The sequence below is a fragment of the Zalophus californianus genome, chromosome 14 (genome assembly GCF_009762305.2).
Source record: "Zalophus californianus isolate mZalCal1 chromosome 14, mZalCal1.pri.v2, whole genome shotgun sequence".
Lineage (NCBI taxonomy): Eukaryota > Metazoa > Chordata > Mammalia > Carnivora > Otariidae > Zalophus > Zalophus californianus.
The window spans coordinates 14,522,314-14,537,923 of record NC_045608.1 but is presented as its reverse complement, the minus strand read 5'-3'; the positions used below and the strand labels follow the sequence as shown (position 1 = coordinate 14,537,923).

At 46.8% G+C, this 15,610-nt stretch overlaps 1 protein-coding gene and 1 long non-coding RNA gene across 4 annotated transcripts in view; both read left to right on the top strand.

Annotated features, from left to right (window-relative positions):
- The window catches only part of LOC113912768, a 31,855-nt gene extending 29,758 nt beyond the window's left edge, over positions 1-2,097 (top strand). Inside the window, exons 6-7 of the long non-coding RNA XR_003516954.2 lie at positions 513-646; positions 1,462-2,097. This is a non-coding gene — a long non-coding RNA (uncharacterized LOC113912768). The remainder of the gene's footprint in view (positions 1-512; positions 647-1,461) is intronic.
- A 1,116-nt stretch (positions 2,098-3,213) lies between these two features.
- The window catches only part of KSR2 (kinase suppressor of ras 2), a 411,509-nt gene continuing 399,112 nt past the window's right edge, over positions 3,214-15,610 (top strand). For all 3 annotated transcript variants that reach the window (XM_027576790.2, XM_027576788.2, XM_027576789.2), the window contains exon 1: positions 3,214-4,093. In XM_027576790.2, the coding sequence (XP_027432591.2) occupies positions 3,914-4,093 (180 nt within the window). In that variant the 5' untranslated portion in view covers positions 3,214-3,913. The remainder of the gene's footprint in view (positions 4,094-15,610) is intronic.

Below are 15,610 nucleotides of genomic sequence, written 5' to 3'. Positions count from 1 at the left end.
TTGTTATGTCAGCCAAGGCAGACTAAGACAGGTGGTTAGAAAGCCTATAGAATCTCCAGGAGGACAAGAGTGCTAGGCTTGGACTGTCCAGCTGGGAATGATGCCCAAGCCACACCATCGGACTGCCCCTGTGAATGCCATGCCATGCCTCTCAGGACAGACCCCACGCTTACACAGGGGCAGGACACCTGGCTCACTTCCAAGTATAAATCTCATGTGATGTGTGTAATGGTCGAGCCCAGATCACATGAAACTTGGTTGCAAGGAAGGTTCTGGAAGAGTGCTTTGGTTTCTCTTAATGGAGACGTGGGACTCATAAGGTGGGCATTTTCCAAACATAGGAAAGATATTCAAAAGGGGCTGTACAGATGCAAAGTATAACAAATGTCCACTATAGCAATTAATTGAAAAGGCATGGTGGTTGGGAGGGGGGCAAAAGGAATGCCTTTGTGGGCTGCTTATAGCCCTGCCAGCTGATGACTTCTGAACTATGGGATACTTCCATTTTTTAGACTTCTACTTCATCTGAGAACAACCAGAAAAGCCAAATCAAATCATCATCATCATCATCACCCACTTAAAGGCATTCAGAGAGCTGCTGAAGCAACCAGAACTAGAGGGACCAAGATTCTGGAACGATGTTGAGGTGAGCTGACAAACCGCAGCCACTTTTTCCCTGGGGCATTTGCAAATTTGGGCACTTGGAATCTAGACTTTTCCCAGGCAAGGATGCCCCTGCTGGGGGCACAGAGAAACCAGCAGAATTTTGGCAGTGTCTTAGGGCTGGAGAGACAAAATTAGGGACTATCCTAGAGAGAAGGGAGGGGTAGAAAAGCGGTTTTCCCCTTAAGATATTTGGCAGATTCTGAAACAGTGCAGGCCAAGAGGCTAGAAGCCAAACAGAAAGCCCCTGAAAAAGAGAAGAGTGTCCAGCATTCTTCCCATGTTATGGCTAAAAGGATTAGAGCACAGGACCAGGGGAAGGGGCCTCAGTGAACACCTAAAGTTCTCAGCTGGAATCTCTGAAAGGCAAAGCCTTAGAGGTGGGAGCCAGAGTTAGATCGGTCTCTTATCAAAACTGCAACCCAGCCTCCACCCAGCTCAGCCCCTGACTGGATTAAGATACTCAGCCCCCATGCCATCTGCTTGCAGAGAAAGGGTGAGCCCTCTCCAGAGTTAGAGATCACCTGGAGACTTTATATATATATTTTTTCATACACAGATGTGGTATGGCACTCAACAAAAATTACAAGGCCTGCCAAGAGACAGGACCAAATCCCTGAAAACAAATAGAAAAACAGGCAATAGAAACAGACTGTTCAGGTGACTACAGTACTGGACTAAAACCAGGGCTTTAAAATAACCATGATTAATATTTGTTCAAGAGGCACAAAACAAAAGAAGGAGAAAAGAGATGAAAAGTGAATTTTTTAAAAAAGATTTTATTTATTTATTTGACAGAGCGAGAGAGCACAAACCAAGAAGAGCTTCATAGTCCAAAAGACTGAAGACATAGAGAACTCACTTGAGCTCCTCATCGACAGAGGGATTTTGAAAATGCTAATTCAGCTCTGTATGAACTGTAAAACCTCATGGCCCAATATCTAAAAAAAAAAAAAAGTTTGTCATCATTGCCTGTCATTCTCTTTACTTCTCAAGTGGCTTCCTTTAAGGGACGCATTGTATCATGTGTTCTGAGTCACTCTGCTCCATAAACCAGTTGCCTGGCATGGAGCTCTGCTTACCTGGAGAAAGAGGAGCCTTTTGCTGATTATCCTAAATACATCCTTTGAGCAATGTGTGTTGGGAGTACCAGTATCAGGAAGATAGAGCCTCGCTGGGATGACATTTGAGTCGACACCAACTGACAAGGAACCAACCAGGAGAGAATTCGAGGGAGATGTGGTCTGGGCAGAGGGGTTATAGAGAGCAGAGAACTCTGAGGCAAGAACATGTTTGGTGATTTGGTCAGGGGTGGGCAGACTTTTCTGGAAAGGGCCAGATAGCACATATTTTAGGCTTTACAAGTCACACCGTGCCTGTTGCAACTACTCACTTCTGCTGTTACAACACAGCAGTAAACGCGGAGATAGAACAAATGGGTGGCAGTGGTCCAATAAAACTTTGTTTATGGACACTGAAATTAGAATTTCGTATAATTTTCACACGTCACAAAATCTTTTGATTTTTTTCCAACCTTTTGAAAATATAAAAACCATTCTTAGCTCTGGGGCCACAGTTTGCTGGGATAAGATCGTTTAGGTAGGCTGGGATCAGATCGTGCAGCACACGTAGGGCATGGTAACAATCAGATTAAGGCAAAGCCCCTCTCCCCCTCCAAAAGGAAAAGCCACCCCTCAGGGTAACTGAAGTCCAGGGCCAATTCGGGGAGTGGGCAGTGTTCTACAGTTCATAGAAGATGACCAGTTTTGTTTTACTTTGTGCCAGTAACAAGAAAGGACAAATGAACACACGCACACGCACGCACTCTGGGAGGCAGCTTCCTACAGCTCATGGAAGATGATCAGGTTTTATTTTTCCCCAGTAACAAGAAAGAACGAACGAACGAAAAGACAGGCAGACAGACGCACACACACAGGGCTCAAGGAAGATGATCAGGTTTGTTTCGTTTTACACACACACCCCACGAGCCAGAAAGCCAGAGAGGACGTGCCCAGGTTCACGCTGACGTTTCTCCAGCACGCACCAAGGGTTTGAAAGTTGGGTGCACACCTGCTCCCAGCCCGAGCGCACCTGCTGAGCAGTGCTCCGGCCTCGTCTCGCGAGAGCGTGCCGTAGTTAGTGGTGGCCCCCACCCCCACCCCCCTCCCGCCCCCGCGCCCAGCCCCCGCGTCCCGGCGCACACCCCGCCGGCTCCCCCGCCGCGCGCGCCTCCCCCGCGCCCCCGCCCGCCGGCTCGCACGCACGCACGCCCGGTAGTAACTGCACTCCGCCACGCGAGCTCCGCACCCCCGCGAATCCCGCGCCCCGGGCCGCGCCGGCAGCCGGCCCCTCCGCGGGCAGGTGCGCGAGCCTGCGCGCGCCGCGGCCGCCTCCTCCGGCGGGTCCCTGGCGCGCCGGGCCGGGGCGGCTGCGCGCACGGCGCCGCTCCACCAACCCGCTCCCCGCAGGTCCCTCGCTCGCTCTCCATCCCTCGCCGGCGCTCGCTCGCTCCCCCCCGCCCTTTGATTGACAGGCAAGATGTCGGTGCGGAGCGAGGCAGGAGCGAATGCAGCAGCCGTCAGCCCCGGAGCCCGGCGGCGGCAGCAGCAGCGCGAGGAGGAGACAGCAGCCAGCCGCAGTCGCCGCCGCAGCCGCGGGAGCAATGCGGACAGCATCTTGAGGACGCGCTAAAGCACCCCAAACGGTGGACGATGCCGTGTCACTGCAACTGGGAGGGGGGCAAAGCAGAATTTTTTTGACATAAAAGCCAGCCAGCCAAAAATATATATTTGTCCTTCACGGAGCCGGTGTGTAAAGAGTGAGCGTTGTTTGCCCTCGCCTCCTCCTCTCCTCTCCTCCTCCTCCCCCTCCTCCCCCTCCTCCTCCCCTTCTTTTCCTCCTCCTCCTCCTCCTCCCCCCCCTCCCTAAGTGTACAGACAGCATCACATCACCTGGTTTGCTTCTGAGAAACAGCATCCCTCCTTTTCAGGGACCAGAGACTCAGAGAGAGGAGACATTCTAATGGAGTCTGCTTGATACCCCGAAATAAAATAATAAATTTTGGCTCTTGTCGCCTCCTCCCACCCCACCCCCTCAACCCTGTGTGAGATGTTGGGTTTCTTCTTCATGAGACATTGTTGAGAAGTCGCAGTGGCTGGAGAGCGTAGGGGGTAGACTACCTCTACTCCCCCCCCCCTTTTTTCTCTCTGGGAGGAGGAGGAGGAGGGGAAGGGGGCTTGCCGAGCAAGCGATGGATGAGGAAAACATGACGAAAAGCGAGGAGCAGCAACCTCTGAGTTTGCAAAAAGCCTTGCAGCAGTGCGAGTTGGTCCAAAACATGATAGACCTGAGCATCTCCAACCTGGAAGGGCTTAGGACCAAATGTGCCACCTCCAACGACCTCACACAAAAAGAGATCCGGACCCTGGAGGTAGGTGTTGCCTGGGGGGCGGGGGGAGCAATCTTTCCTTCCCTCTCCTTGTTCCCCACCACCCCCTTTCCTTTGATTCTGTTTGTTGGGGGGCGGGAGGGTGTGGGAGGGTAGCAAGGTGGGCACGATTTGGTTTTCTGTGATTTATCTTCTTTGCAAAGCCTGCTCTGGTTGTCCCTTTACTGTACCGCTGTCGTCTACGCTTGGCTGGGGGGTGGTAGTAGTAGTAGTAATTGTGATTCCTTATGTATTATTATTCTTGCGGCTGTTATTATCATTCGCTTCCTCTCTGAGGAGTGAGTTCTCTCTTTTTTCCGCTTGTGGATTTGTTTATATGCCACGGGGGCTTGTGTGCTGGGTAAGGCATTAAGGCGCTGCAGAGAACCCACGTGACCTTGCGCATTCTGCAGGTGGTCAAAGGTGGTTTTTGCTCGCAGAATGGGGCTGCCTATAAATATAGACCTTTTCTGCCCTCGGCCTCCTTTCCAGCCCCGCTTTTGCCCCTTGGATTTTGTTTTTGTTTTTGTTTTAGTTCAGTGGTATACACGTCAGGAGGCAAGAGGCAAAAAAAAAAAAAAAAATCCCCATTGAGCTCCCCGTTTCCAATCAAATCGTTTGATGCAGGGAGCTGTTGCAGGCCTGAAACGTGTAAAAAGATAACAGAAAATATGCCTGGATGAGCACACACAAGTGGTGTGGGAAAATACTCTTGAATCTTGGTGGGAAGGTGAGGAGAGGGGTCGGGGGAGGAGTCATCTCTGGCGAGTTGTAACATTGTCTCCAACAGAACTTGAGGGGGAGTTTGAAGCAGTTTTGGAGGGTGGGTTGGATGCAAAGTTACTCAGAAAGAAGATGGCAGAAATTACTTCTTCCGAAGGCCATTTGGTCAAAGGAGGAAGGTTTCAGGAGCCTTAGAAAATGTCTGATGTGCACGTAATCATTGGGCATCCACGTTGTTGGAAACATCTGAAGGGTTCCACTCACTTCTCCCTCAAAGCAGCTGTACACATGGCTTGATTAAATTTGGGAACTCCCATTAGCTGGCATTTGCTGAGGGTGGTGGCTGTGGGACTGGGAGCAAAGGAAAGGGGTTCTCCCTCTGGTGAAGTGGGCATGTGCGGTGCTGGGAGGTTCCCTCTGTTTCTAGCTCAGGAGTTTCCAAGGCCTGAACTCTTTGGTCCCTGCTGAATCTTTGAGCCCTGTGCCCCCGTTCCAGCCTGGATAAGCACCACTCTCTGATTCACTTTAAAGTCTTTTTTTTTTCCTCCATGATTTTAACTTTGGCTGCTTGTCAGCACACAAGAAGGTCATCAGTTTGAAAGTGGAGTGTGTTTGAGTGTGTGTGTGTGTGTGTGTGCGTGTAATATGCTGTTTGCTACCCTGTTTGCGCACCTGTCATGTGGGAAAATGATCCTCAGAAATGAAATAAAATAAGTGTCAAGAGGTATCAGAGGAATGGGAACTCTTTTGGGAGGTCAAGTATTTTCTTTCTCAGCTTTAGGGGAATAGTCTAGGTTAGGATTTGTTGCTGGAAGAGAAAGTGTGGGATGCCCTGGCCCAGCCTTCTGTCTCTGCATGAGCAGGGCCCAAAGTAAGATTCTGTTCAGAATTGCAGGCAGTGAATAAATAAGTACCCCAAAAGGGCTACCTGGATCCTCTTCTGGTCCTTTGAGTCAGGAGTCCCAAGTGCATGTTCGTGTATTCCTGTGTAAGTTCCTCTGGTTTTCTTTTCAACTCTTTTCTACTTGGTCCATCCTCTGATAGCTCCTTGGATGATGGCGATGGTCACAGTGGACCCTGGACTTCGTGGCTTCTTTCCTGCCCAGTGATTTTCTTTGAAAACCGGGGGATGGAGTTGCAAGAGGTTGCAGTTACTCAGAGTGCATCTGGTGGTTAGTTTCCTGGTCCCAGGATGCCACAGAGCATGCCCAACAATCACTTTACCCATATTGTGCAGGGAAGGATCTCCAGCAGTCATGCCAGTCTATGCTTCTCGGGGCCCTGGGGTGAGGGTAGGCCACTGAGGAAGGGCTGGTAACTCCAGGTGCAGCCAAGTCCTGCTGAACCTTGCCTAGGCATTGGACTGAGGTTCTTTATGCCCCAAACTGTCACATTTTGTATATCAAAACCGCCCGAGGGAGCTTATTAAAAATGTGCATTCTTGGCCTCTAACCCCAGAGGTTCTAATTCAGGTGGGACTGGGCAGAGTTGGGGGAGAGGGGGAAGGCCCAGGGATCTGCATTTAAGAAACATTCCAGGTGTTTCTGATGTATGTTTTCACATCGACACTCTGAGAAATACCCACCTATTAGGAGATAGGGGGCATATTTCTGCAATTTGATGGTGAGAACTCCCTGCTCACAAACACTGAAGTAAGCAGTACATTGTACAGACCATCCCTGAAAACCATGATAATAAGCAAAATTTAGTAACATGCATATGACCCCATGGGAACAAAAATATACAGAATGGACTGAGCCTTCCAGAAGTGTCCTGCATGATTAGGGAGACAAGGCTAATAATATAGGTGTGAAATAATGATCAAGTCCAAACAGCAAATGATATGGGAGGGCAGCATGTGGGTCTGTGAAGAATATGTTCAAACCGCATGAAATGGAAAATTCAACCACAGTGTTCAAGTGAACAGTGGCTTCTTTTCCTCGTGTAGCAACAAGTCTGGGGAGAGATGGCTGCTTGAGTTGGTTCAAGTAAGATAGTAGCATTGGGGCTGATGTCTCTTTTGAGTTTTCAGTGACCTCTTTCTAATGGTTGCAAGATGGCTCTCGAAGCTTTAACCATCACACCCAGGTTCAAGGCAGGGATGAGGGGGACCAGGTGAGGAGTGTGCAGGGATAAAGGATTCATGTCTTTGTTTCGCTTCCCCAGAATACCTCCTGCTACCTACCACACAGATGATGTTTAAGTATGTCATCTTGGCCAAAACTCGGTCAGATGGCAATGCTGGGAGCTGGGGAAGTAGGAACACCATTGTGAGTGGTTTAGATGGGTCATGGTCCATTGCCTTGGTTGACCTGTTGTCGCTGCATACACATTCAGGGTTCTGCTGGCATGGAAGAGAGCAGGAAGGAATATTGGGTGGACAGCCAGCAACATTGGCCATGGCATGTTATCAGGAGGTATTCTGGCAGAGAAGAAAGACTATGAGCTTTGGAGTTAGACCAATACAGTTTTAAATTGTAGCTTTTCTACTTAACTTTATCTTGGGTTAGTGATTTAAATTTTCTGACCCATGGTTTAATTTTTGGCAAAATGGCAAGAAAAGAATAACATTACCTACTTCAGTGGTTATGAGGATTGAAAGGACATTTTCAAGGGTCTAGTGCTATCTCTCGCACAGCCCGTGGGGGCTGAATAAATGATAGTTATGATGATGATATGGTTAGCATTACATGGTGCGGCATAGATGACAGGGAAGGGAACAGCTCAGATCAGAGGGAGAGAGGGAAGAGTTTGAGCAGCATTTCCAAAGTATGTTCTGTGCAACCCTAGTTCTGTGGGCTATTAGCATTTTTCATTCTTCCAACAAGAAATCCAGGTACTGTACTAGATGCTGGTGGTCAACAAGTACTCTGAAGACAAGATGAATTCCTTGGTTGATATGTCTGAGAAACGTTGCGTTAAACAAAGGGAAACAGACTTCTTGGAGCCTTTACTATACCAAATATGGGCATGGTGACTCCAAGAGAGGGTAGAGACCTTTTCCCAAGGATATTCCCTTGGGATTGATGTCCCATAGAATACACCCAGGGAGTCTACGGCCATACCACCCTGAACACGCCCGATCTCATCTGATCTCGGAAGCTAAGCAGGGTCGGGCCTGGTTAGTACTTGGATGGAAGAATACACCCAGGGGAACATTTGGTAGAGCAGTTAGGGTAGCTTTCTTGGTTGGGGAGCTGGGGACCCTGGGTTGAGAGAAGGATGGGGAGGGCTTAGATCACAGCAGGTTGGGAGAGCCTGCTTGGCAAGAACAGCCAACCAGCTAAAGGCATTTCATGCCAGTTCATGCCTTTGTGGGTCCGCTGAGAGACCAGTTGGTCCAGAATGGAGAGTACCTGACAGAGTGTCATAGGAAATGAATTTAGGTCACAAACTCTTGAGATCTGACTAAGGACAAGGCAGTCAGACTGACAAAGTTTCACTCCTTTGAGGAAGGAGGTAGAAGTCTTCAAAGGTTTCGGAGTGAATACGATAAAAATTTGTTTAAAGGTTAGTCTGATGGCAGCCTGCAAGCAGGGGCCAGCCACCTTTTTCTGTGAAGGGACAGATAGTAAATAGTTTGGGCTTGGTGGTCACATGGTTTCCATCACAGCCACTCAGCTCTGCTGTTGTGCAGCCATGGACAGACTGCAAATGAGCAGTTCCTGATGCAGCTTCATTTAGGGACCCTGAAATCCCAACTTGATATAATTTTCACATGTCCTAGAAACATTCTTTTCTTTTTTTAAAGATTTTACTTATTTATTTGACAGAGAGAGACACAGCAAGAGAGGGAACACAAGCAGGGCTTGTGGGAGAGGGAGAAGCAGGCTTCCCGCCAAGCAGGGAGCCCGATGCGGGTCTCGATCCCAGGACCCTGGGATCACGACCTGAGCCGAAGGCAGACGCTTAATGACTGAGCCACCCAGGAGCCCCGAAACATTATTTTCTATTGATTTTTTTTTTGACATTTAAAAATGTAAAAACTATTCTGAGGTTTTGGGTCTTATAAAAAACAGGTGGTGGGTCAGATTTGGCCCATGGTTGATAACTAGTTTGCTGATCTCTGATCCATAGGGTGTAGGATCTCATTTTGCTGATCTTGCTTGGGTCACTCATGTGGTTGCAATCATCGGATGGCTCAAGCGTGCTGGATGGTCCAAGATGGCCTTGCTCACGTGGCTGGTGGTTGGTCAGGGTACCTCAGTTTCCCTCCCCATGGTCTTTCCAGCAGGACAGCCGGATTTCTTCCCTGGTGGAAGCAGCAATGTTTCAAGAGAACACGACCCATTGCGCAGCCCCTCTCAGTCCTCTGCTTTCATGACCTTGGCCAATGTCTCATTTGCCAAAGCAGGTTAAGTGGATAAGTCAACGTAGAAATTACTATCTAAGGGTATGTATTCTAGGAGATGTGTTTCACTGGGGGCCAATGAACAATCTAATGTAACAAGGTACCGTAGCTATGGGAACCCCCCCCAAGAAACCAAAATAAAACCAAAATAGGATGGGAAAGAGGGAGGATCATGGCATGATCAGCAAAGGCCCCCTCAAGGAGGTTTTACTGACTTGAGGAAGCAAGCCGAGACCTATCTGGGGAATGCACCAGGAAGAGGGAAGAGCAGATGCAAATTTCTTGGGTGGGAACGTGCTTGGCATGTTATTAGAATAGCAAGGAGACCTCTGTGGTTGGAGTGGAGTGAGTGGGCGGGGAAGGGGTGAGGGGCACCATGCGAGACAGAGGCAGGTACCTGGTCATAGAGGGCTTTGATAAGATACTTGGATTTTATTCTAAGTGTGAACAGGGAGATGACTAATTTATGTTTTTAAAAGATCCTTCTGATTGCTGCAGGGAAAATAGACTGTAGGGGGTAAGAATGGGAGCAGGGAGACAATTTGGGAGGTTAGTGTGGAAACCAAAGCCAGGAGCGACTGTGCTTTGGACTGTTACACTGGTTGGGGGCATGGGGCAGGTGGCTGAATCCAGAAGGTCAGGTGCACAGGAGGTGCTCATGAATTGGATGGGGAAAATAAAGGATGGAGGATTATTCCTGGGTGTTTGGCTTAAGAACCGAGTGAATGGTGGTTCCTTGATTTGGAATGTGAGGACTAGAGGTGGAGTAGGTTGGGCTTGACAGTCAGGTCCTGTGAGATCAGGACCTGAGCTGAAACCAGGTGCTTAACCAACTGAGCCGCCCGGGCACCCCTGGGTTTATGCTTTATTTTATTTTTTTGGTTGCCTATGTTTTGATGCCCCAGAGCTCAGGGTTAAGGAGGCAATTGCCTCAGGTTAGAATCTCATCTTTCCTGTTTCTAGTTGGGAAGGATCTGGGGACTTGTGGACCTAAGAGGAGTACTTGGTTTTCTACATGAAGCAGCCAGCCTGTGAAGACCTAGCCTCACCCTTCTGCCTTGTTTTCATAAAGATATGGCGGGGGGTGTCTCACAACTCTGAGTCGGTGGAGAAAGTTATTTCTGAAGGGTTCTCTCTCCCCTCTGGGTTTTTGGAGTGGATTCTGTTCGGGAGCTTGTTATACTTCTTCCTCCAATGGGTAGAAGATTGGGGAGTCTTTCTCCTCCCCCAGAGAATCAGTCATTTTCTGGGCTCCCACCCACTGGACTCCTACTGTTGGGACCTGGCCTTTGTCCTCACCCTCAGAGTGCCACTCTGGAGCTGGGGAATGGGGAGGTGTTGAGAAGCTGAGGAAGGCAAGGGACACATGGCAGCTGGGACGGAGGATGGAGAAACCGAGGGATGGGGTGGAGAAAGTCAAAGCAGAGAATCATTGTCTGCAGGGTTTCTGTGACCCCTGTAACACCTCTCCGGTGGGCAGCGACTGCAATGGTGGTTTTTCCTGTTCTTCAAGTGAGTTTACTGAGGTTTGGAGTCACTGATTTGTCCCAAACTGGAGGCTAAGACAGCCACAGAGCCAGGAAAAGGTTTCCTGCTGTATTTTGGGCTCCCCAAAATGTGGCATAGCCTAGAAGGGAAGAAAGGAAGACAAGAGCAAATAGAAGGCAAAGGGGACTTGCCGGTGATCATGGTGAGGCAGTTAGAGGTGGCAACTCTTGGGTTAATGAGAACCAGCATGGTGGAACACTCTGTCACTCAGATACTTTCATTTCATGGGTGGTTTTTCTAGATGAAAGCTATCGGGGAGAAATGTAGAACCAATGGAGACAAAGCAGGGCATCCACAGAGACAAGGAAGGATGAGAAAAAGAGAGGGAGGCCGACTCAGGATGTCCAGCCACTTGTCACCTTGGCTATTGACCAGTTGAAGTGTGGTGACTTCTGACTGAAATGTGCTGTTGGTATCAAATACACACCAGGTTCTGAACTCTTAGTATGAAGAAGAGAATATAAAATATCTCATTAATCATGTTTTATATTGACAACATGCTGCCAAGATGTTATTTCAGACAGATTGGGGTTAAATGAAATCTGTTAAAATTAATTTTACCTGTATCTTATTACTCTTTTTTCCCCCCGAGGCTACTAGAAAATTTTAAATTACACAGGTGGCTCACTGTATATTTCAGCTGGACAGTGCTGCTTTTGGCCATTGAGGTGATTTCTGTGTTTTGCCATGATAGAAATCTTGTTCTTGGTACAGACTGGGATTATGCCCCCCACCCCGAGGGGTTACTAGGAAGCCATTGATTAAAGCAGTAGGTGTGTTCCAAAGATACATACCCTCAGTTTCCCTGGACCGGTGAGATGAAGACTCAGAAATAATAACTTAATTGAGTCTCTAGAAATTTTCTTGGATGCTTAAAGCAGTATAACCTAGTGATTAGGTAGGCTTGGGATCTGCCATAAGATTGCTTGGATTCCAGTCTGAGTTCAATATATACTAGCTAAGTAACCTTGGGCAAATGAGCTCTTCTTTCTGAGCTTCAGTTTCCTTGCTTATAAAATTAGGATCATGCTGATTACATGGAATTGTGCATTAAGGAACTGAGCTGGGTGCTTGGCACATGGCAAATGCTTACAGCATTCCCCCTCAATAGGTTGGCATGGGGAGGTTAGGGCATCTCAGCCTTCCAGGGGGGTGCCATCCTTGGGTGTATCATTTATTTATTCAGTGGATCTAACTGAGCACCCAATGTGTGAGAGCAAGGTGTGAGAAGAAGAAACCCATAGAAGCCTTCGATGGGATAATGGCACACCTGCTGGGCTGCAGGTGACGTAAGTGAACAAGATTCTGATACTAGGTCTGGATCTTTGAATTCGCCCACAGATGACTCACTTCCCATCAGTGCCTGGCAGGCTTTAGTCTTTAAACCATGTGCTCATCACAACTCTAAGTTGGATAACAGTTCTAGGGTTGGGCCTTGTAGCTCCTGAACTTCTCTTAAGCTTATGTGGTAGAAAGAACCGTGGTATCCAATTGCTTGAAAATTGTATCATCTCAAGGCAGGAGGACCCTTAAGAGGTTGGCTAGGCTTACCTCTTGGCCAGTGTCCAGCTTTGGCATGGTGATTTGGGGTGAGGCAGCCTTGACAAAAATCCTTTTTTTAATGGTGGTAAAATAGACATCACATAAAATTTGCCATTATAACCATTTTAAAGTGTGCAACTCGGTGGCATGAAATATATTCACAGTTTTGTGCAACCATCATCGCTATTTACCTGCAGAACTTTTTCATCATCCCAGATGGAAATTCTGTACCAATGAAACAATAACTCTCCCCAGATCCATGGTAACCTCCATTTCCTGTCTGTATGAATTTGACTATTCAAGGAAGGTTCATCCACATTGTAGCAGGTGTCAGTGCTTCATTCCTTTTTATGGTTGTCTAATATTCCATTGTACGTAGAGACCACATTTTGTTTATCCAGTCATCTATTGATAGACACTTGAGTCATTTCTGCCTTTTGACTATGATGAATAATGCGGCTTACAAACATTGATGTACAAGTATCCGTTTGAGTCCCTGCTTTGAATTCTTTTTTTTTTTTAAAGATTTTTATTTATTTATTTTTTTGACAGAGAGAGAGCGAGAGAGGGAACACAAGCCAGGGGAGTGGGAGAGGGAGAAGAAGGCCTCCCACTGAGCAGGGAGCCCAATGAGGGGCTTGATCCCAGGACCCTGGGATCATGACCCGAGCCGAAGGCAGCCGCCCAACCGACAGAGCCACCCAGGCGGCCCCCTGCTTTGAATTCTTTGGGGTATATATCTAGGAGTGGAATTGCTGGGTCATATGGTGATTCTATGTTTAAAAAGATTTATTTATTTTAGAGAGACAGTGTGTGGGTGCAGGTGCGAGCATGGTGGGGAGGGGGAGAGGGAGAGGGAGAGAGGATCTCAGGCGACTCCCTTCTGAGCACAGAACCCAATGTGGGGTTTGATCTCACGGCCCTGAGATCATGACCTGAGTTGGATGCTCAACTGCATCACCCAGGTGCCTCTCTATGTTTAATTTTTTGAGGAACTGCTATACAATTTTCCACAGTGGCTGCACCATTTTATATTTCCACTGATAATGTACCCCAGTTCCAATTTCCCTACATCCTTGCCTATACCTTCTATTTTCTCAAATTAAAAAATTATTTTTTAAATTATAGCTATCTTACTGGGTATGAAGTGGTTTCTCATTGTGGTTTTGATTTATAATTCACTAATGATGTTAGGCATCTTCATGTGCATATTGGCCATTTGTCTATCTTCTTTGGAAAAATGTCTATTCACGTTCTTTCACAAGACAGCCCTTTGGTTTAGGTGAGTTATAATGGTTAGAATTATTCTTCTGTTGAGTTGGGTCTGCTCTCTGATGACTTCTAGCCTTTGACTCTACTCTGTGGAGCAGAGAGAATGAAGCCACTATTTTGGCTGAAAAAAACAGTCTCAAGAAGAGTCTGCATCTAGATCTGGAACCCACCAGGTAGAGACATGAGAGAGGTGGGCCCACGGACCCCTGACAAGTCTCTGACCCAAATTTGGCAGCCACCACCTCCCTGCTCTGTTCTGTGTTAGTTCCATTACAGAATTCCAGAATCTGGGGTCATTGGCGATGGCAAATTTCCCTTTTCCTGTACATCTCTCCTAGTCAGAGTATCATGCTGCTCAGAAGTCATGAATGTTTCCCCATGTGCTCAGCCCCATGGTGTTTGGGCAGGGTTGGGCAGCTTGGGCTCAAGCAATGAGGCAAATAGGTATAAAAAAGAACTCATCAGTCAAGTGGGACATCCCACTGGGGCTTTGTTTTTATTAGGAGGCAGAGCAAGTTTATTTTATTTTATTTTTTAAAAGATTGATTGAAGAGACAGAGACAGAGACACACACACACACACAGAGAGAGAGAGAGAGAGAGGAGAGGAACCCAGGGAGAGGGAGAGAGAGAATCCCAAGCGGACCTCACGCCCAGTGCAGAGCCTATTGTGGGGCTTGATCTCACAACCCTGAGATCATGACCTGAGCAGAAACCAAGAGTTGGACACTCAACTGACTGAGCCACCCAGGTGCCGCAGGAGGCAGAGCAAGTTTAGATGCCACTTTCTATATTTTTACCTTTATCTGGCTTGGAGAAACAGTGCTTTGTGATAAGCCCTAAAAGCAATATTATTATTTTCATATGTTGCTAGATTTAATCCATAAATATTTTGCTAAGGAATTTTGAGTCTGTGTTCATGAAGGATATTGCCTGTGATTTCCTTTCTTGTACCATCTTTGTTTCAGTATCAGGGTAACACTGGCCTCATAAAATGAGTTGAGAAGTGTCCCCTCCCCTTCTGTTTTCTGGAAGACATCGTGCGTACAACTGGTGTTATTTCATCTTCACATGTGTTGAATGCTGGTAGAATTCAGCAGTAAAACTATCCGGACTTTGAGATTATTATTGCTATCTTTTGTGTGTGGAAATTTTTTAACTACAAATTCCATTTTAAAAATGTATTCTTGGGTGAATTTTGGTAGTTTGTGGCTTTTAAAGAATTGGTACATTTTATCTAAATTGTTGAATTTACATGCCTAGAGTGCTCATGGTATTCCCTTACTATCCTTTCAGTATCTGCGGGACCTTTCATCCCTGATGTTGGTAATACGTGTTTTTTTCTCTTTGATTCTTTGCCAGTCTGGCTAGGGGTTATCAGTTTTATTTGTTTTTTTCAGAAAACCAGGTTTGGGCTTCATTTATTTTCTCTATTTCTCTGTTTTCACTTTGACTGGTTTTTGTTTTCATTATTATTCCCTTCTGCTTACTCTGGGTTTATTTTGCTCTTCTTTTTATGTTTTCTTGAGATAGATTGTTCATTTGAGACGTTTCTCCTTTTCTAAGTATTTATCGCCACAAATTTCTCTTGAAGGACTACTTTAACAACATCCCACAAATTTTGATTATATTGATTATATTTTCGTTTCTTTTGTTTCTTCCTCTTTGATGCATGCATTCTTTAGACACGTGTTAATTCCCAAGCGTTGTGGTTTTCTGGTTTAATTCGCTTAGGGTCCATGAGCACATTTTATATGGTTTCAATTATTTTAAAATGCTTATGACCCAGAATATCTTCCCGCTTGGTGAACGTAACATGTGTCCTTGAAAAGAATGTGTGTTCTGCTTTTGACAGGTGCAGTGTTGTATAACCGTCAATTAGATCCAATTGGTTGATGGTATTGTGGAGACCCTCTATATCCTTGCTGATTTTCTCTCAAATTGTTTTATTGATTACACAGAGAGGAGTGTTGATAGCTCCTATTATCATTGTGGATTTGTCCAGTTCTCCTTGCAGATCCATCAGTTTTTGCTTCATGTACTTTGAGTTGTTTTGTTAAGTGTATACACATTTGGGATGGTTAT